Source organism: Scylla paramamosain, chromosome 7, assembly GCF_035594125.1.
Source record: "Scylla paramamosain isolate STU-SP2022 chromosome 7, ASM3559412v1, whole genome shotgun sequence".
Taxonomy (NCBI): domain Eukaryota; kingdom Metazoa; phylum Arthropoda; class Malacostraca; order Decapoda; family Portunidae; genus Scylla; species Scylla paramamosain.
In genome coordinates, this window is record NC_087157.1 from 385001 (window position 1) to 406191 (window position 21191).

General features: G+C 39.0%; 1 protein-coding gene across 3 annotated transcripts; it reads right to left on the reverse strand.

The window, feature by feature from the left end:
- Positions 1 to 253: 253 nt before the first annotated feature.
- LOC135101867 (monocyte to macrophage differentiation factor 2-like) lies at positions 254 to 16902 on the reverse strand. 3 transcript variants are annotated; one of them, XM_064006154.1, is made up of 6 exons: positions 16633 to 16902; positions 14123 to 14210; positions 13215 to 13372; positions 12760 to 12882; positions 12536 to 12665; positions 254 to 6778 (listed from the first exon to the last, which is right to left on the reverse strand). In XM_064006154.1, the coding sequence occupies exons 2-6, from the start codon at positions 14207 to 14209 to the stop codon at positions 6518 to 6520; spliced, it is 759 nt and encodes a 252-aa protein (XP_063862224.1). In that variant the 5' UTR covers position 14210; positions 16633 to 16902; the 3' UTR covers positions 254 to 6517. The 3 variants fall into 3 exon arrangements, with proteins under 3 accessions (XP_063862224.1, XP_063862223.1, XP_063862225.1); XM_064006153.1 differs by lacking the exon at positions 16633 to 16902 and adding an exon at positions 14416 to 14543; XM_064006155.1 differs by lacking the exons at positions 254 to 6778; positions 16633 to 16902 and adding exons at positions 8465 to 10259; positions 14416 to 14545.
- Positions 16903 to 21191: the final 4289 nt, after the last annotated feature.

The window sequence follows — 21191 nt, forward strand, 5'->3', positions numbered from 1 at the left end:
TTTAGGAACCTCGTAATAGATCCAGGTGGTGAAGTTTATAGATTGAGTGCCCACAAAGTTTTGAGAGAGCGCAGACGGAAATCTGGTATAATGGGGTACCATATAGCGAGGGTGAAGTGTACTTTACGTGAGTGTTACAGGCATCTAAAGGTTAAAAGTTGGACAAAAAGTAAATTAAATAAAAATAACAGCAAGAAAAGAGTTTAGCCAATTACCTAATATAATGAAGGGTTACTTTGCGCTAAATTGCATATTAAATTTGAAGTATTTATTTGAAACATACACAAATACAATATTAAAAAGTACAACCACGGAGATCTGGAGTAGGATTACTAGGTACACATTAAACAAATTCATTAATATCACTGTTCATTTTTATCATCACTTTCTACTTCACCCTAGAGGATCAGCTCACTGGATTCTAAATGAGCCCTAGCATGACACATTGAATCACTGCTGGTGTTACACTAGTACAAAGGTTTCTAAGACACAGACACGCAACTGCGAGGAAGAGCACAGACAAGGGAACACTTTCTGAACACATCACTGTTAAAGATGCTAGAGTTTGGCAACATGATATAGGTGTGCGTGGTGCTGTTGCTGCCTATCTCTCTAACTGCTATGCTAATGCCCTCTCCACCCTTAGTCCTAGGACCACACACATTTTCTATCTGTCTGCCTCTCTCACCTCCAGCCCAGCAAGACATTTAAGTCAGTGTTGGCAAGTCCCCGAGGGAAGCCTTCATATCAGACGGGAGGTCCACTGTACTGGCATGTAGTACTACATCATCATCACTTATTTCCCTTTGCAATATATAGGCAGGGAAGAAACCTATTAAACCCAGTGAATTACTTCAGAAATTTACATGCATATCATGAGATGTCATTTATAGAAATATTAATGTAGGTTGAAGTTGTTTGAATTACTAACCACTGTTTTAAAGATTTAATTATTAAAAGTTTCATCTGGTGAAGCTTAGGTTGCAATTTTATTTATTAGGGGAACGCATTGAAGTGGCAGGAGGGAGTATTGTTTGCACTACTGATTCCACCTCCCCCCCCTTCCCCGGGTCTGCTGTTTGGTTGTCCATAGGACAATGTACATGCTGTCACTAACTGCTTAAAGCAACTATTTGTAGAAATCAATAAACAATTTGCTGTGTTCCCCAGTTTATGTTACAAGCCATACATGATATAATTTGCTGGAACTGGGTCTTGACAACCAACAACTCTGAGGTGGAAAGCTTTCACCATCTACATGATGATTTAGGGATTCTGAATAAGCAATCAAAATCAATCCACACAGATGTCTAGGACAGAAGTTCAAGTCCTGTTAGACACTGGCCATTTTTCCAGCTATTGTTGACTGGCTGAAGAGTACCTCTCATGCATCCTATGGACCCTATCTTTTGATGGTAACTGCATCTTGGGGAGTGGCATGAGCTTCTAGAGTCACTCTATAAATCTGCCTGTGCCACCATGGGTTGGAGCTGATCAACCAAACTTCCACAAAAATAAGAGGCTGATCTTCTAAGCCTTACAAAAAAGAATGCAGTAAAAAATGCTAACTGGCACTTTAGGCAAAAAAAAAAAAAATAAATAATGATATTAAAAAAATAAAAAAAAGCTTGAAATATGATGCATAAAAGTTTGGCACAGTCATGAGAAGATAGTGGAGAACTAAGCCATGGGTTAAAGGGCTTTCTACTGCACCATACAATACATACACCTAAGATTTTGGAGTCACTAATTGACTTCATAACATGAATGGTTAATAACAAGAACCTGATAAGTATAGTATAACAAATATATAATATACTTACATCACTATACAGTACTGTAGCTGGTTGGGAAAGAAGGGGGCAATGCCATAAAACTTAAAATGGTATACTATATGGAAAAGATGAGTGCTTAAGAGAAAAACCTCCTTGATCATGAGCTGACAGTTCTCAATATTATGGCATATGTAAATGCAAAGTGAAGGGATCCCTGACCTGTCTCTTTCTCTCTCTTTTCTAATTTCCATGTTAAGAATGCAAAATTGATTGCAGCATGATACGTAAACAGGATAGGTTCAAAAGTTTCCCCAACAAACATTTATTTGTATTTTCATTGTCATTATTAATCAACAATAAATTGGTATTTATTGGTAGAATGAGGCAGGAGAGCAGCTCATCATTCTAAGGAGTAAATTAAAAATATGTGACCATAGGAACGCATGACACATAACTCTAGTGATGATTGGTATCCTGCCTTATTCTCTGGCCCTTATTTATCTTTTGAATCTTTTCACTATTTGTTGTAACAAAAGAGAAATTGTAAAATTCTCAGTGATGCATGACTTGAAGTTTTGAAGGCTTATCATAACTTCCCACAACTTGAGTATATAACACACACACACACACACACACACACACACACACACACATACACACACACACACACACGTCTTGTGTTAGTTTACTTTCCAGGAGAGATAAGTTATACAATTATAAAATGCTAAATTTGGCAATAAGTCAAGAACCATGTCCCTGAATTTAATATATTTTAGTATTAATGTACAACCACTCAAAATCACAATTCATCAACTTTTCCATTGTATTCAATAAGTTAGTCTCCTGTGCACTGTCCTTTAGCAGAGTTATTAGAGCAAGTCATCAGTCACACAATAAATAACATTTTTGCAAACACACCTAAACTCTGAACATTTCACCTTCACCAGACAACATCACATGATTTATATTTACATGAAGTTCTTTCAGATCATTGTCCACACTCAATAACAAAGACATTAGCCATATACATATACAACTGCACATCTACTCCACTAAGTGCAAATCAGATTAGCACTTGTAAAATACTTTGACAGAAGAGAGCAACAAATACTTAAGAAATTCCTTACAAGAAACATAGGGAAGTATGATGAGAGCTAACCTGGGTAAGAGCAGTAGCTGAGAGTGAGGCCTCCTTTTTGTTTGTGATAATAAGGAGTACACACATCACTTCCTTCTTGCCCTCCCTCATTTGAATGGTGGAGACTTGGGAACTACAACCACCTCATAAGAGTATAGCAGGATATGAATCCTTGCTGTGGTAGACACATGATGAATGACCTGTTTTGTAATAGAGCATACCTTGGATGATGACTGGCTCGACTCCTCACACTGGTCTGAGCTTAATGGTATACTGCATGGCTTATGTTGTCTTATATTCTTAATCAACATTAACAAGAATAACAACAAGTGGAACAACTTTATGACCAGCTCAGGCGATCATCACAGGCATGGTTGTCTCATGTCATCCAAGTTGCCTGCACAACATAACACAATGCTGGGCTACAAGACAATGGTGACAAAGGCTGTTTGTCAAACTGGCAGTGAGGAGACTAAGAAATGGCATTGTGGCACATGCTACTACTGCTGCTGGCTAACTCCAGCAGCACTAACAGACTATTGTGTTTCCTCAGAAGGTGTGGTTCACCTCCAGCCTGCTGCTTGTTTACTGAGCCCTCCGTGTCTAAAGGCTGTAAAATGTCTGAAATTTGAGGCACAGTGCAACAATCTGCTAAAGAACCAATGAACTCCTGCTTTACTCAGTGTTGTGGTGGAGCAATCATAGTGATGAACTAATATCACTGACAAAAATTTATGTAATGTAATGATTTGCCAAGACTCAGCCCTAGTGATAGTCTGCATGCATCCACCACCACACTGAGGTACCACCTTGTAGTGGCAAATTATGGGCACTTGCTGCAGGCAGTATCCCACCAATAGCAGAATGTTACTCCACTTGACAGAGCCTCTCCCTAATACAAGTAATGGAGAAGAAAAGAAACATGATACACTTTCTCATATGGTATCTATCTGCCAACTTCCAATAGAGAATGGCCATGATAAAAGTCTTTCCATTTATGTCTGCCCTTGTGTGCTATAGTCCTCTCAGTCTCCTTTTCCCTCTTGTACTCAAGCACTCTATCTTTCCATTTCAGTGGAAATTGTCTTCTTGCATCCCACTTGCATTCCACTGTGCCTTGCCTTATGATATGATCATGCACAGAAATGGTGAGCAGCCAGATGGCATATGATGTCAAGTATTTACATAACTCTACTTCCACTATTTGTAATTTTCAGATATCATATTAAAAACATGATATATATATATATATATATATATATATATATATATATATATATATATATATATATATATATATATATATATATATATATATATATATATATATATATATATATATATATTGTTCATGATAATTGTTTGGACCTTTACATTACTACTAGCTTTGGATCAAGGGAATGGTCAGTTCTTAAATCTTCAATTATAAGCCTCTTAGTACAAAGATGAGTAAGCACTTGAGGAAATGAAAAATAACTAAGAGCCAGTCTTCTCCAAGCACCATTACAAAGATCTGTCATAGTTGTTGCCACTATTGTAGCTAAAAATTAGTACTTTGTAAAGGTCACAAAGTTTTCCTGGAAATGTTCTTTCCCAGGCTGTCATCAATTTTTGTCACCTGGAGTTTCCAAAGTCCCTGCCTGAAGGTGATCTCTGGTCCCCTTACATATTTCTCCAAGGCTTAGTTCCTGCGACATCCTGGAGGCTCATAGTATCTAATTATCAAATCTTTGTCATTTGACAAGATTGCTCCCAGTAGATTTTCTACCCTACTTTGGTGTTTTGTTTATTCTGATACAGATGGCATCATTATAATTTATGACCTTAACTTGTGTTAAAAATTCTATGTGAACAGTTTTTTGGTTGTGTTTTAGGGACAGTGCCAAGACAATGCCCACAAGTCTTTACTGTATTATTCTAGAATTTTAAGAGCAAATTTGTTTTTCTTCCAAACAGCCTTTTTCCCTTGTTTGTGGTTTCACCTTTCCTATGAAAGTTTAGAACAATCCTTAAAGCCAAGCTTGAATAGTACTTTTCTGGATACTGTAATTTGTGACAAGTATTCTTCCTTAAAAGTGACATAAATTGTTATCACAAAGAGTCATGGCAAGAGTACACTGGTTCAATGTACAGTACAAAGTGAGTTTTTAATTCTCAAAGTTCCAATTTGTGAAATACAAAAATACAGACACTCTGTCACTCTCCAATAACTTCCATTCCCAGATGAAGCTATAACTGATATAGGAAAACTAATAAGTCATGCTCTATGGGCATGAGGCAGCCTTTGACTGGGTCTGCTCACTAATACTAAAAATGCATCACAACATTGTGGGGTGTCTGGTGTCTTCATCTAGAACACCAAGACTAAAATTCCTGAAGAAGATATCTCACTGGGTGATTGTCTCAATAAATAAATCTGAGGGTGTTATTACGATGGGTGTGCAGTGGTTTGTACCAACAACCTGGCCAAGAGGGTAGAGCCCTTTTGGATTAAGAAATCATGCACAAGGGTATAACTAAGGTACACAGTAAACCATTAGTCTAGCTTATTTCTGACATCTGCATTATTCCAACAGCAAATGTATGCTTAAAATGCTGCTCAGATTATTCAGTAATTGCAAAACTTCTCTTCTGAAGCAAGATGTTATTATATTGAAAATACTTGAAAAGAACAACATTGCACTGCCATCTCATAACAGCCACAAATTATCCTTGTAACACCACTGTTAAATGGACCATACTTCTCAATAAAACATCAATCAATTCACATTCAAACACAGTCATTTTTAGTGTGTTGACTGTTTCCACTGATCATGAACACAATAACAATACAAATAAGTGAGGATAAGTTCCAGTGGTGCCTTGGACAGACCCAAGTACTGAACATAGCTACCTGCTACAATATCCTCAATGTCTGACTGAATGTCAGTGCTTTGACCTCATTTCTCTTATATGAAATCAATATAGTCAATAAATACTGATAAAAATACCTTAATGTCCAAGTATACTGCTTTTCATTTCTACATAGACTGCTATGGCCAAATTACATTATCAAATACAGCTGTTGCCTGTCTGCCACAATACTTTACCTTCCCATAAATATGAGATGGTCATCCTCAAAAATCTTCATGTTCCCAATGCTCTACTAGTGCTCTAAATCTGTTCTGCATCATTACCTTTCTTTGTACTGGCTAGTCTAGCTACCCAAGCAATTTTACTCTTAAAAAAATAACTCTCCTTTAGTAAAAAATCTTACAAACTTCCTATTGCCATGTTGTCCATTACACAACACACACAGGTTTTTAAAAAAAAAGTGAAATGGGCAACATGTGGCTTGTGGTACAAAAACTCCATATTACCAATACCATCATGATAATGCCAATACCAGATCCCAAGACTATAACAACAAGTAAAACAACTGCTGATAAACTGCCACTTGATATGGCACTGACTTGGTTCCATTGTTACTGTTATAGAATTGCTGCAGCTCTGCCAATCATGGGCCAGGCACCTTGGCTGGCACTGCTTTGGGGCTTTACCTGAGGATTAATACTTAACAATTTGGCCACAAGATAGCAGTGTAGTAAACCTGACTCTTATGTCCCTACAGTAATGGACACTCATGCAAGGCTGATGCATCACACTGTCCCTCACCCTGTGTCCAGGCCTCGGCTTCCTCCATACCAGCCTGGGGCAGGATTAGGTATGTGAGGACTGCATAGTAGTGGATGAAAGCGGCCAGCACCACAAAAAGGTGCCAGATGGCATGTGCAAGTGGCACACGCCCATCCAGCTTGAAGAACACCACGCCCAACACGTAGATGGCACCACCTAACTTGAGCTCTGCCAATCCTGAGCGATCATCCTGTAACACAGTGATGGTGGTAGCGAGTGATGACAAGGAGCATTAAAGATATAACCTACTGATACTCTACACACACTCACACAATTCAGATACACATTGATGAAAATGGCCTTGCATTACAGATCTAAAGTAATGTCAGATTTGGAACACTCCACCCTCTTTTGTGCAGAAAACAAAGAAAATGCAGGAAATGTTCAGAAGAAAGCATTGTCCCTTAAAGAAAAACACTGTCACTAAAATGTGTTGAGAAATATTTGGTTACTAAATCATCTACCTAACAAAAATATATATATATATCCTTCCTCTTTGTTCTCTTTCAGCATGCTCATGCCACTCTGATGCCTCCGTTGTGCAGCACTCAAGTCAGTTCCCTCACCCTTACTTTAATTTATCAATACTTCCACATCATATCTAGTTCTAGCTACATTTCTTTCTTTCCCTTCTGTTCTCTGGGTTTATTCTACACCTTTTCTTATTTGTTCTCAATTCCTCCTTTTGGGTGTGTCCTCCACCCATTAACTAATGGTCTTCTATTTTCATGAGTGGAAGAAATCATACTTCTCCCTTTAGCTATGCATGAAATAAGTAATGTTAAGCATAAATTGTTGTTAGCATGACAACTTTCCAATGATCTGCAACTCATCTGCATTTTCACATATCACTCTACCATCACAATATTTGACCTACTTTGTCTCTTTATTTAATCTATGTTTTCAGTGTAAATCAAATAAGATGGACAATTCACAGTCCTCTGTATTTCTACAACAAAACCAAAAACAAAATAAATAAGAAATCCATATTTGCTTGATTTCATTATATGTCATCTATGAAGCTTTATCATCTGTGCCACTGATGTCCAAGATACTTACATATTAGATGCTTTTGATGACTTCTGTCATCTGTCTTTCTATTATGATACTGCCACTACTTTTGGTATATACACCCTAACTTGAGAATATCTCATGTGTTCCTCAAGCATGGCTCAACACTCACCCACATCCATTCGTGTACCTAATTTGCACTTGCTGAATTTCTATTTCTTACAAAGAAGACAATCTACACAAGCAGAGCCAAGCATAGTCTTCAGGCTTTCTTTTTGAACCTACACTAAGCATTATCATTACATAATTACTACTCAATGCTTAATGGGGGATGTCCCTACCTGAACCTCAACCAGGGGTAGTAGTAGTTAACTGTGCCTACATTTCATTCATTAACACTATGGGCCATGCGAGGGCGGTGACTGCTCTAACAACAACACCTTGGCTCACTGGATGTTCAGCTAATTGTCAGCTTCCCAACACAATGTACTAATCCAAATCATAGGTATTCAGAATCACTTCCACAAATTTGTTTGAAAAGATACATGGAATGGAGCTTTGATGTTACAGTAAATACTTTATAAATCTGTTGTTTCATATTTTGGATGTCAGTAAAATAAGATGCTTTCATGGCCCTTGACACCTATTTATAAGTCAGATAAATATGTAAATATGATTTATCCAGAAATCTGGAGGGCACTACTCTTAAACAATAGGTTCTCACATCACATTATAGTAATTCAGGGCACTTCAGTGTTATCAAGAGTCAATATCACAGATACTCAATAAATAAAGCATAACAAACTTTTCTATTACATCCTTCCACCTTTTACTAAGTAAGGATCATCATAATCAATGTAAGGTGCCAAATTTCTTGTACATCTAATGTAACTTTATTTAATTCCTGTCACAGTTTTATTTGCATTTGTGCTGAGAATTTATGACATTATACAACCCTCTCTCTCTCCCTCCTTTGTCTACAAAAACTAATTCTGATTCTCCCCAAACTTTTCAGGATAAGAATCCATTATTTTAAATATTGAAAAATAGCCAGTAAAGACATGTTTGAAATTTGTATCTTAAAACACAGTGATGCATTTCATGAGAACTACTAGTGATGTATTTCATGACTGACATTAGTGACCAACATACTGTATGATACACACAGCGTTTGCTCAGCCTTTCTACCAAGTGATCACTTCAATACAGTGTGGTTGTGGCAATGACAACAACAGTAGAACACCGAGCTGGTGAGTCGAGGCCCTGTCCCTTACTGTCCTTGGAAGGGAAGGAAGGAGAAAAAGAAATATGAAGAGCAGAGTGTGAATGAGGCAAAGAGAGGGAAATGAACATGCAAGGGAGGGAAGTGCCCTACCTTACCAGCCCCACAGGGGCCTGGTGTGCAGGGAAGACAACCAACACAGGACAAAGGAGTTCTCAGCAGCACACAAATACTGTCTGCTGGCTACACCTTCCACAAAGGATGACAACAACCTTCCCATCAGCAAAAACCTACAAATGCATCACTTTCATGATATATATTTCACTGCTAAGAAGTGCTGTAAAATGTACCACATAAGATAGCTAAAGCTCACAGCACTATAAAAAAAAAAATATTATCACCTCCAAACAAGTAAAGTAAAAATATTTGCTTTGTTCAGGCCTGATGAAAATAAGTCTAAATCCATGATTCTTTAATCTAATTAAAACTTAAGCATTCAGTATATCTATACAGACTGCACACTTTATAGTTAAGGCATGCAGTGTTTTATAATGATGAAACTTGGACTCTTGAGAGTGATGATGTCATGGGGTGAACTGTGCTAACAAGAGTATGATGTGGTGGTATGTAATGCTACTTTAAGAGATGGCCCAATAAGGGGATTGATAAACAAACTCAGAATAAAACCAGTCAGTGAAGTGATGAAGACACATATTTCAATGATCATTGCCAGTTGCAAGCCAAGTTCCCCACCTAATGACTTACTGGAGGAATTTCTCCAGAGCACTTTTCATTCTATATATTTGAGTACATATGTACATGACATGCACTTCATTCCCTGTATGGACCAACAGTCACCTTGAGAAGACAAGAAAACATTAAAAGTCCACTCTCATACCCAGATGGTGAATGCCTCTTTATCAGAAAATTAGAAAAATCTTCCTACAAGTTAACAGCTCCTAATTTCAAGAGAAAATTTTTTTACTGAAAAAGGTGTCTTATAATCCCACAATAATTGCACACTGGATCACTCAGAAATCAATTAATTCAGCACTGTTCTGAGAGCAAAACTGCAAAAAGCAAAACTATCCTCTCAAGTGTTCATACACCTACAACACAACCTCCAAAACAGCAAGTAAATTATAACTTCTTTTGCAACCAGCATATTAGTGGAATATGCAGAATAGTGTAGCACATATTGACAAGCATATTGAGTGATGACAACTAAAGTAACACAAACAGACAGGGGTAGGGCTGTGTGGCTCAGCCTGTCACAGGGCACCAGCATCTAGTAACATGACAACTCATTATCACAAGGTGGTAACTCTCTCATACACACACATGAACACAGTTAATAGAGAACAGTCTTTATATATAGAGTAACTTGCGGTTGAGTCACTCCAGCCCTCAGTGGCAAGCCAAACAGTACCTTGAAGACCTGGAAGATATATGGCTTTGAGCAACTGTGGACTAGTACTACCTATCAACAAGAAACAAGTGACTCTAGCACTCCTTGTGTGACCCACTGCAACCATCACACCAACATGAATATGTTTCAGATACATCCACTTGCAAGAATGGAGAAAGGGTGAAGATAATGACACCTGCAAGTGCTTCTGTATTTCTTACTGATATGATGCACTTTATAAATTAAAGGCATCTGAGGTAATTTAGATAAGGAGGGAAACTGATATGTTGTATGTAATACACACACACACACACACACACACACACACACACACACACACACACACACACACACACACACACACAGTGGAACCTCGGTTACCGAACGCCTCCTTTTGAACAAATCAGTTTTTTAACAAAATTTTGAACTCGTTATCATTTCGGTTATAGTACCATAATTTGGTTCTAGAACAACATTACTTGATTTCAAATATTAAAAGACTTAGCAAAAGCTGCTGTTTATTACTAAATTATAGTTTCTATAAATATTTACTTTGTTTTTATATTTTGAGGAGAGAGACAGTGTAAGGCAGTAATTCAATCTTTGAAATAAAGTAAATGTGATCCTGTTGAAAATCCTCAATAGAATCACATTTTCAGCAATCAGGAGTTATCCTGAGCCACCTGTGGCTCTCTTGATAACTCCCAATGTCATTACTTCTGCACAACTGCATTTATCCAGTAGCTTTTCTCAGCAGCAAGTTGTCTAAGTGTTATGATAACCATTTTGGCAGTAAGTGGGTTGCACTTTTCTGTGCCTTTCTGTAAGGTTTCCCTCACTAGACAGGTGACAAAGAAAATAGCTGCATGGTCTAAACAGTATCTTCTGATGAGTTGTATCACTAAGTTCATTCAATACATCCTTTCTGGATAAATAATTTGTGAGCTGGAGATGTTGTGAAGCAGCCATCTTGGCTGTGGGAACATCTGTCATAAGGTGCTAAGAGAGGGTAGACTGGTGTCTGGGAACAGATTAATCCATTTTACACTGATTCCTATGGGGAAAATAGTTTCAGTTTTCGAACATTTTAGATTCTGAACACCATTCAGGACTGAAGTTCTAGAACTGAGGTTCCACTGTATATATATATATATATATATATATATATATATATATATATATATATATATATATATATATATATATATATATATATATATATATTTTACAGCTTATTGGGTATGTAAGTACATACATACCTTTAACAGTATAAAGTATCTATATTCTCATTTTGCAATGCATGGAATGGGTATTATATATAACAGATAAGTTTTGCCATGTTATGCAAGTTATTTCACATCTCTTGCTGAGGAATAGAAAAGTGAAAAATTAAGCAAAGGATCAATCAAATCAATGAGAATATGACAGAAGTGAAACATGGACAAAAAATACCCAGTGATTTTTATTTTTCCTCCATTATCCCTTGAGGGTGTACCCAAATCATCAGAAATGATGATGATGTTTGTGGTGGTGGTGGTGGTGGTGGTGGTGGTGGTGGTGGTGGTGGTGGTGGTGGTGGTGATGATGATGATGATGATGATGATGATGATGATGATGATGATGATGATGATGATGATGATGATGATGATGATGATGATGACAACGATAATGACAAAAGTTTGTAAGACTATCACATAATGCACTAGACAGGCACTGCATCAAGCCTAAATCTCTAGTGGTTCACATGAGCTTCACGGCTAAAATCAAGTCATTCAAGTATTTACATTTGGGAGAACATTCACCACCTCCAATTTCAAGTTTTCTATTTGTTTCACACTTCTGTTTACCTATCCACCACCTACTTAGCTAACAGGCAATAAGACACTTCAGTTCATTACTCTAACAGCCACCTATTATCTGTCTGGCACATAACATGTGCCTACCCATGAAGCCTTTTTTTCTCTCAATTGTGGTCAAAGATTTTCAACTTTCGACTGTTCCCTTCTTATCTTTGCATGCTGTGCCAAGCACTGTCTTCTCCATTCCCTATAGAGCACCATTAAGTTTTCATTTCACATATACTGCTAGCATGCATTTATTATACACATTTCTCTTATTGATATTGACAAGTCCACCATTATTTATTGATGTTGGATTGCTTAAGTGATGTTAATCTTTGGTCCCCTTCCTTATGTCAGCTAAGCTGTGTGAATGACATTATCCTGCTGTTATCCCCAAATAGTATTCCTACCTACCTCAGTTTTTTATTTCTTCCCTACTTCCCCACAGGACATTGTAAGACTTACCATATTCATTACTGCCATGGAGGGCATGATGCCAATCACAAGGTAGAACACAGTTTCCAGCATCTTGAATCTCTCGTGAAACATCTGCTGGTACAGAATGCCGACCACAGCCAGCACCCAGATGCCCCACCTGCAAACCCACATAATGACTTCAAGAACAAGTTCTGATAAATAATAATGCAGCAAAAGTAACAATGCTGCCTTGACAAGCAGTTCAGAGTTACCTTAGATGTAGTGTCCATGAATCTTGAGGAAGAGGGCGGAGCAGGAGCCAAGGGGTGTAGGATGTGGCTATGAAGACATAGATCATGGCCCGGTCACCCCGGTGGAGCACCTCCTTCAGTTTCCTGTGGAAGGAGATACCAGTAATTTACAGAATGACTCTTGTCCTCTGAATGTCTTCAGTCCCACTATATCTGTGTGTGGCAAGCTAGCATTAAGCCCAGCAACTCACACGACCTAAATTTCTTAAAAAAAAATTACTTGAAGTGTTCTTATGTTGGCATACATGAAAACATAACTCGGTAAATATCATGACTCTTCAAGAGATACTGCACCACTATAAACTTGTATGTAACCCTGTAGTAGTTTGTAACTGAGTTCAAGTGGTCTAAAAACATCAATCTCCTTTCTAGGCTGTACTATGAAAAATGGAAAGAAAGAACAGTGTAACACTCACTTGTAATAGCCAAGGTAGAAGACAATATGGAAGAAGGTAGACACACTGAAGAGCCCAGCCAGCCCCAAGCCATAAATGGCAGCAGCCAGCTGGTGGAGGCTACAGTGAGCAGCTGTCACCATGAACACTGCTCCATAAATAGCCGGCAGTACAAACAGCTGGGTGAGCATGATGAAAGCAATGGTGTTGTATAAACTCTCTAACACAGCTATTGTACCAAGCTGAAAATTTTAACATAAATGGTGGTGGTTGTGATAAGGATGATGTTAACATATCAATATTAAAATTCTCAGTCATAGGTAGCAATGAAAGTGAAAATTTTATATAAAAAATGTTTTCTTCCACTTCTTGAATTTCTTCAAGTATGAAGAGCAACTTCTTTTGTGCTATTCTGTGCACTTCCTCAGTTACTCCTCTACATAACACACTGAGGACAGGGACCTACTTTATAAATGAATAAGATGCATGAAAAAAACTGCATTACTCTGAGGCTTTGTTATAGCAAATGGCAAGAAATTCATGATGACTTCAAGTAGGGAGAATCACAGAGCACAAAGAAAACACTTTTGTGATAAATTTGACAGTAAGTATAGTATATTTAAGGGTCTACTGTGCATTAGCTGAGGGCACATGGAGGGAGGAGAAGAGAGAAAAGGGATGGAAAGAAGAGGGAGAGCATGTTAGAGGGAGGAACATGGGAAGGAGTAAAAAAGGTAGTGAAGGAAGGAGGGAAGAAATATGAGAGAGAAGAAAGGAAGGACAAACAATGGAGGGAGGGAAGAATATGAGAGGGATGGAAGGAGGGATAGCAAAACAGAGAAAAGGAAGGGAGAAGAGATAGAGTGAAGGAAGGACAAGAGGAATGTGTAAGGGAAATTAATTCAAACCCAGGAAAGCTTCAGACTTACCCCATGAGTGACCATATTGGCCCAGTGTTCCACACTGGTGGGCTGATAGGCAGCCTGGCCCACCGCCACACCGTTCATCCAGGCCATCCTGCCAGGGATGAATGCATCACTTAGCGGAGGCAACAGTGAGAGCTATAGATTGCCAATAGTGTGACATAGAAAGCAGACTGTGTTGGTGATAGTACTCTGCCTTGCTGTGTTGACTCTCTCTTTCTCCCTCTAACTATAACACACACACACACACACACACACACACACACACACACACACACACACACACACATACACAGTACCTTATCTTCAGCATTAGCACTGAAGTTTCCTTTCACAGAAAACACTGCTGAAAGACATGGGCACACACACAGACAACAGTTACAGGTGCAGCCCAGATAAGATTGCACTTCAGACATTCAGCATATGATAGAAGAATGATAAATGATGACTCATTTATCATATATTACCAATTGCACAACATTTATCTATGAGATTCAAAGCAACTTGGCACCTTAAGGAACACGGCAATCAATAATAAGGCACTGTACCTTCATTTAAAGTCTTAAAAAGTTACATGAACCAAAGATAAACTATAGACACCAAAAATTCCCTTGCACAAATACACCAAACCTCTAGAGCAGTGCAATGACCTGCTTGCAGCCACTTCTGTAACACTTCTAACATGGTGACTACTACCTTGCATATTAAGCAGCTTTCAAACATGAATAGCAACAAAGCTGAGACCAAATGATGCAAGATGTGTAATGATGCAATGGCAGGGGTGAAGATGGAGGAGGAAGTTAAGGTAGAGTGGGAGGATCGAAGGATGGAGAAGGAAGGCCAAAGTATTATGGGAGGAATAATGGTGGAAATGGAGGAGAGAGTGAGATCTGGATGAAGGAAGGGGGGAGAGAGAGAGAGAGAGAGAGAGAGAGAGAGAGAGAGAGAGAGAGAGAGAGAGAGAGAGAGAGAGAGAGAGAGAGAGAGAGAGAGAGAGAGAGAGAGAGAGAGAGAGAGAGAGAGAGAGAGAGAGAGAGAGAGGGGGGGGGGGAGAAGGATGAGGATGGGGGAGGGTTGCTATGATATGGGGACAAGGAATAGGGTAGTGGCTGTTACATGATGGTGGGAGTGCAAGTTATAAGCTCAAGGTAAGAGATTAACAAGTCACTATTCCACTATGGTCATTTACCTGAAGGTTGCCACAATTATATCCACTTCTCTCCATTCCTCATCCTATACTTTCACCTCAGTGCCATCACTCTTCCTCTCCTACTGAGGCAATCCTTTATAATAAATCCTGCAGAAGGCACAGCAGAAGCAATTGTCATGGTGGATCATCTGCATTCTTGGGATCCATCACAAAATATACTATGAAGAAGTTCGGCATATATATTTTGAGTTGCATAACCTTGGTCTTACTTCATCTTGGCATCACAAGCATAACATGTCTCTACTTCTGTGGTGCAGATAATAAATAACTCGCAAACAAATTTTCACAATTTACCTCAATTTCCCCTCACAACCCTTCACTGGGTCAACTAGTAGTGCATGTGTTACTATGTTGGTTTCTGGTATGGAATTGTGCACTTGTATCACTTGTATCTCTTTCATTCAGCCATTGACATCTGTTGTTTTTGTGACCTATTATAACATCAATGAAAATCATTTACTTCTGGCCAATAAATCATATATTTTTAGCCAATCACTGTGTGTTTATGTAGAGGCTGCAGCAGTCATCCGGTTGCCCACAAGAATACTCACTGTCACAATGGCAACCAAGTGCAGTGGATGTAAATTTAAATAACAGGATTTTGTTGTGCAGTTTCATAAGCAAGACAACTTTGCATTTCTTAAGATCACGAAGTGTTTTACTGAAATCAACTGAATGCCAAACAACTGGTGGCACCAGTACCCTTTGAGGATAAGGAAGAGGTCAAGCAACCACACTCTGGACCTCCCACTTCCTATTAAGGTATACGGTTATGTCAGGTTAGGTTAATGTCCTTAAGGAGGTGACCCCCACAGTTGAGTTAGCATCCTTAAGCGACGGGCATTTGGCATGGGAACCTCTCCTTATAGTGAGACTTTTTAGAGAAAAAAAATCGTTCTTATTCTTAGAGGTTAAGGGGGGAAGCCAGAGAGGCTCCAGTTCGGTCAGCTACTGTCCTTAAAGGGGAGTTTAGGGATGGCAAAGCTCCCCCCTTGGGTAGGTCCCGAAGTTTGTTGGAAACAGAAGAGAAAAATTTAAGGTGTATTGTTCAATTTTATCTTTAACAAGTTGAGTCAGAATGCCAAATTCCACCGATTTTTGCTCACCCGGCCGAAAATCCCATATTCCCACCAGACCACAAGTTTGTTATGGATATAATATCAGGAAAGGGAGACAGTGGTGTATGTCACGAAGAGATAACATTAACCAAAGTCCTGCATTAAAAAAAAATTCATCTCTGCATTTACACTCCCGCTCTCTCCCTGCATGCCTCGTGCATACTAAAGGTAAAGAAAGCGGAACTTACACGGCGGTGAGTGAGCGTCCTATTGCTGCTGCTGCAAGGTTGCTGGTGTGGGCATGTCCAGCCTTAGGAAGGACGAGGCGGAGAGGCTGGGACAGGGACCGGATTGGGCCGTACAGCGGGACACTCAGACAGATAGCGTGTCTCACATAGCCCAATATGAGGTGTGAGGAGCATGCAGGTGTGGCGATGTACAGGTGCGCTGCTAAAGCCTCGCCCCGCCCTCTCACCGCCCCGCCAGCGGTCTTGCCTCACCTTCACCTGTCAGCTGCAGCGTTGCCAGATTGTTTTGGCCATATTATCGTACTACACAGGTTGAAATTATTGTACTTCAGGTAAAATTATCGTACATATGTAATTATTCCAAATATTATGCAAAACTGCCACTTTCCAAATACAACAGAATTTAGGTTATATATATATATATATATATATATATATATATATATATATATATATATATATATATATATATATATATATATATATATATAGAGAGAGAGAGAGAGAGAGAGAGAGAGAGAGAGAGAGAGAGAGAGAGAGAGAGAGAGAGAGAGAGAGAGAGAGAGAGAGAGAGATGTGTGTGTGTAATGAAAAAACAACAACAATGCCCTTAACAAACAAAACACTTTCCTAAATACATATCATTAATAATTGGAGAAAAACTACAGGACACTTCGTTAAGTTGTTTACTTACTATGTAGGAGACCAAACACACACACACACACACAGACACCTGTAATCAAAGAGGGTACCACGGGGCTTCTTGTTCTTCCTCGCCAGCATTGGGTTGACCTTCCCAGTCCGAAAATCGAAGGAGGAAAGGTCAACAGTGTCACCGAGATAGCGGGTCAACTGGGGCTTGCTTCGGAACTTCATGCCATTGGGGCTGAGAGAGAGAGAGAGAGAGAGAGAGAGAGAGAGAGAGAGAGAGAGTTTTGCCATTTTTTTGATAATTTCGTAGATTTTTGCTGTTTTGGTTTTATTTGTCAGAGAGAGAGAGAGGGAGGGAAACATAAACACAAACACACATTTACCTGTAATAATACACATCTACTTTACCGCAAGTCAGCCCAGTTTTCCTCAGCACTTCCTCTCTTTTCCATCCTCGCGGGAGGGCACAACACTCATAGCGCCTTTTTTTTTCTATCTGCACCGACATCTTGTGAGGGCGAGGGAGAGGGAGAGGGAGGGAGTCACAGAACTTGCCGTCTGTGAACGAGTAACAATGAAGAAATTACTGGCGGAGTCTCTCTCTCTCTCTCTCTCTCTCTCTCACTCTCTCTCTTTATATATATATATATATATATATATATATATATATATATATATATATATATATATATATATATATATATATATATATATATATATATATATATATATATATATATATATATATATATATATATATATATATATATATATATATATAATATATATATTTTTTTTTTTCATTTCTTATTTCTTTTATTCGTACTTATTTTTTTTTTACGAACGCGTATATGTAGCAGCTCTACAGGTGAACACATGAGCAAGTTATGTTTTTTTTTTCTTTTTTTTTTTTTATGTAGGAAGGACAAGGGCAACAAAAATCTAATAAAAAAAATACCCACTGAAATGCCAGTCCCATAAAAGGGTCAAAGCAGTGGTCAAAAATTGACAGAAGCAGGCAGGAAGTTCCAGAGTTTACCAGAGAAAGGAATGAATGATTGAGAATACTGCGTTAGAGAGGTGGACAGAATAGGGGTGAGAGAAAGAAGAAAGTCTTGTGCAGCGAGGCCGCGGAAGGAGGGGAGGCATGCAGTTAGCAAGATCAGAAGAGCAGTTAGCATGAAAATAGCAGTAGAAGACAGCTAGATATGCAACATTGCGGCGGTGAGAGAGAGGCTGAAGACAGTCAGTTAGAGGAGAGGAGTTGATGAGACGAAAAGCTTTTGATTCCACCCTGTCTAGAAGAGCAGTATGAGTGGAACCCCCCCAGACATGTGAAGCATACTCCATACATGGCCGGATAAGACCCTTGTACAGAGTTAGCAGCTGGGGAAGGTGAGAAAAACTGGCGGAGACGTCTCAGAACACCTAACTTCATAGAAGCTGTTTTAGCTAGAGATGAGATGTGAAGTTTCCAGTTCAGATTATAAGTAAAGGACAGACCGAGGATGTTCAGTGTAGGAGAGGGGGACAGTTGAGTGTCATTGAAGAAGAGGGGATAGTTGTCTGGAAGGTTGTGTCGAGTTGATAGATGGAGGAATTGAGTTTTTGAGGCATTGAACAATACCAAGTTTGCTCTGCCCCAATCAGAAATTTTTGAAAGATCAGAAGTCAAGCGTTCTGTGGCTTCCCTGCGTGATATGTTTATCTCCTGAAGGGTTGGAAGTCTATGAAAAAACGTGGAAAAGTGCAGGGTGGTATCATCAGCGTAGGATTGGATAGGACAAGAAGTTTGGTTTAGAAGATCATTAATGAATAATAAGAAGAGAGTAGGTGACAGGACAGAACCCTGAGGAACACCACTGTTAATAGATTTAGGAGAAGAACAGTGACCGTCTACCACAGCAGCAATAGAACGGTCAGAAAGGAAACTTGAGATGAATTTACAGAGAGAAGGATAGAAACCGTAGGAGGGTAGTTTGGAAATCAAAGCTTTGTGCCAGACTCTATCAAAAGCTTTTGATATGTCCAAGGCAACAGCAAAAGTTTCACCAAAATCTCTAAAAGAGGATGACCAAGACTCAGTAAGGAAAGCCAGATCACCAGTAGAGCTGCCTTGACGGAACCCATACTGGCGATCAGATAGAAGGTTGTGAAGTGATAGATGTTTAAGAATCTTCCTGTTGAGGATAGATTACAAAACTTTAGATAGGCAGGAAATTAAAGCAACAGGACGGTAGTTTGAGGGATTAGAACGGTCACCCTTTTTAAGAACAGGTTGAATGTAGGCAAACTTCCAGCAAGAAGGAAAGGTAGATGTTGACAGACAGAGCTGAAAGAGTTTGACTAGGCAAGGTGCAAGCACGGAGGCACAGTTTCGGAGAATAATAGGAGGGACCCCATCAGGTCCATAAGCCTTCCGAGGGTTTAGGCCAGCGAGGGCATGGAAAACATCATTGCGAAGAATTTTAATACGTGGCATGAAGTAGTCAGAGGGTGGAGGAGAGGGAGGAACAATCCCAGAATCGTCCAAGGTAGAGTTTTTAGCAAAGGTTTGAGCAAAGAGTTCAACTTCAGAAATAGATGTGATAGAAGTGGTGCCATCTGGTTGAAATAGAGGAGGGAAAGAAGAAGAAGCAAAGTTATTGGAGATATTTTTGGCTAGATGCCAGAAATCACGAGGGGAGTTAGATCTTGAAAGGTTTTGACATTTTCTGTTAATGAAGGAGTTTTTGGCTAGTTGGAGAACAGACTTGGCATGGTTCAAATGAGGTAACCTCATATGAGTGCACATGTGAGTACATAAGAGTAAATGTGTGAGTGATCTAGCTATATAGCGGCGTTGTGTTGCATACTGTTTAGAGGTTGGCGTCGTTATCTACAGTGCTAATGAGAGAGTTGACATAAGCTTATCGGTTGACCTCTGAGACGCTGTGATCGTGAAGGTGTCGCGTGTGTGTGTGTGTGTGTGTGTGTGTGGTACGGTTAGCTAACCATGGAATGATTGTTATACAGTGCTGTCTGAGTATAGTTCTGTGAGTGTGTGTGCATAAATAAGATAAGAAACAAGGACGTTTAATATGGTCCCCCGCTCCATTCCCATCAAGACAAGTGAACCTACTGAACGGAGCTTACGATCAGCAAATAAACCAAAAACATTGCGATCTCCCGTGTTGAGCTATGGGAATTTACTTTTTTTTTTCATACTAGACGAAAAATAAGAAAGATTTGATGGTTTAAGTTACGAAAAGTTCATTATAGTTTCCTAAATATATTATGTAGATCTATTATCAGTGGTAGTTATGCCAAATGCACCAGACGTCTCCAGAAATGGTAGTAAAACGATTTTTCTGTAGTTTATTGTATGATAAGGCACAAACAGCGAAGAAAATATCAGTCATTAAATGCCTTTTAAGTGTACATTGACATTATATAACACATAATTCTAAATAAGTGCTTTTACATGGTCTTTCAAGAGAGAGAGAGAGAGAGAGAGAGAGAGAGAGAGAGAGAGAGAGAGAGAGAGAGAGAGAGAAATAACACACACACACACACACACACAAACACACGGTGTAAACACAGCCTAACCGCCTTTATTTACCACTCTCTACACCATCTAAAACATGTAAATGACAGGTAAAAAAGGACTCTCACCCTCCTCCTTGCTGGCGTGATCACTCCGGAGAGTGTGAAAAAAAAAAGGCAACGTTCTTATCAAACATCAGGATAGAATAACAGGTCTGATAATTATCTACCATATATTGAATTAACTGGCTGCATGCATATGTTACGTAGACACTCGAGGGTGTTGTTAATAGTAAGGTCTCTTTTTATTGATAGATTTTCTCACTGGAATAAGCACGCAAGTCATGTGGGGATATTCCCTTTAATATTTGATGAATCTTCAT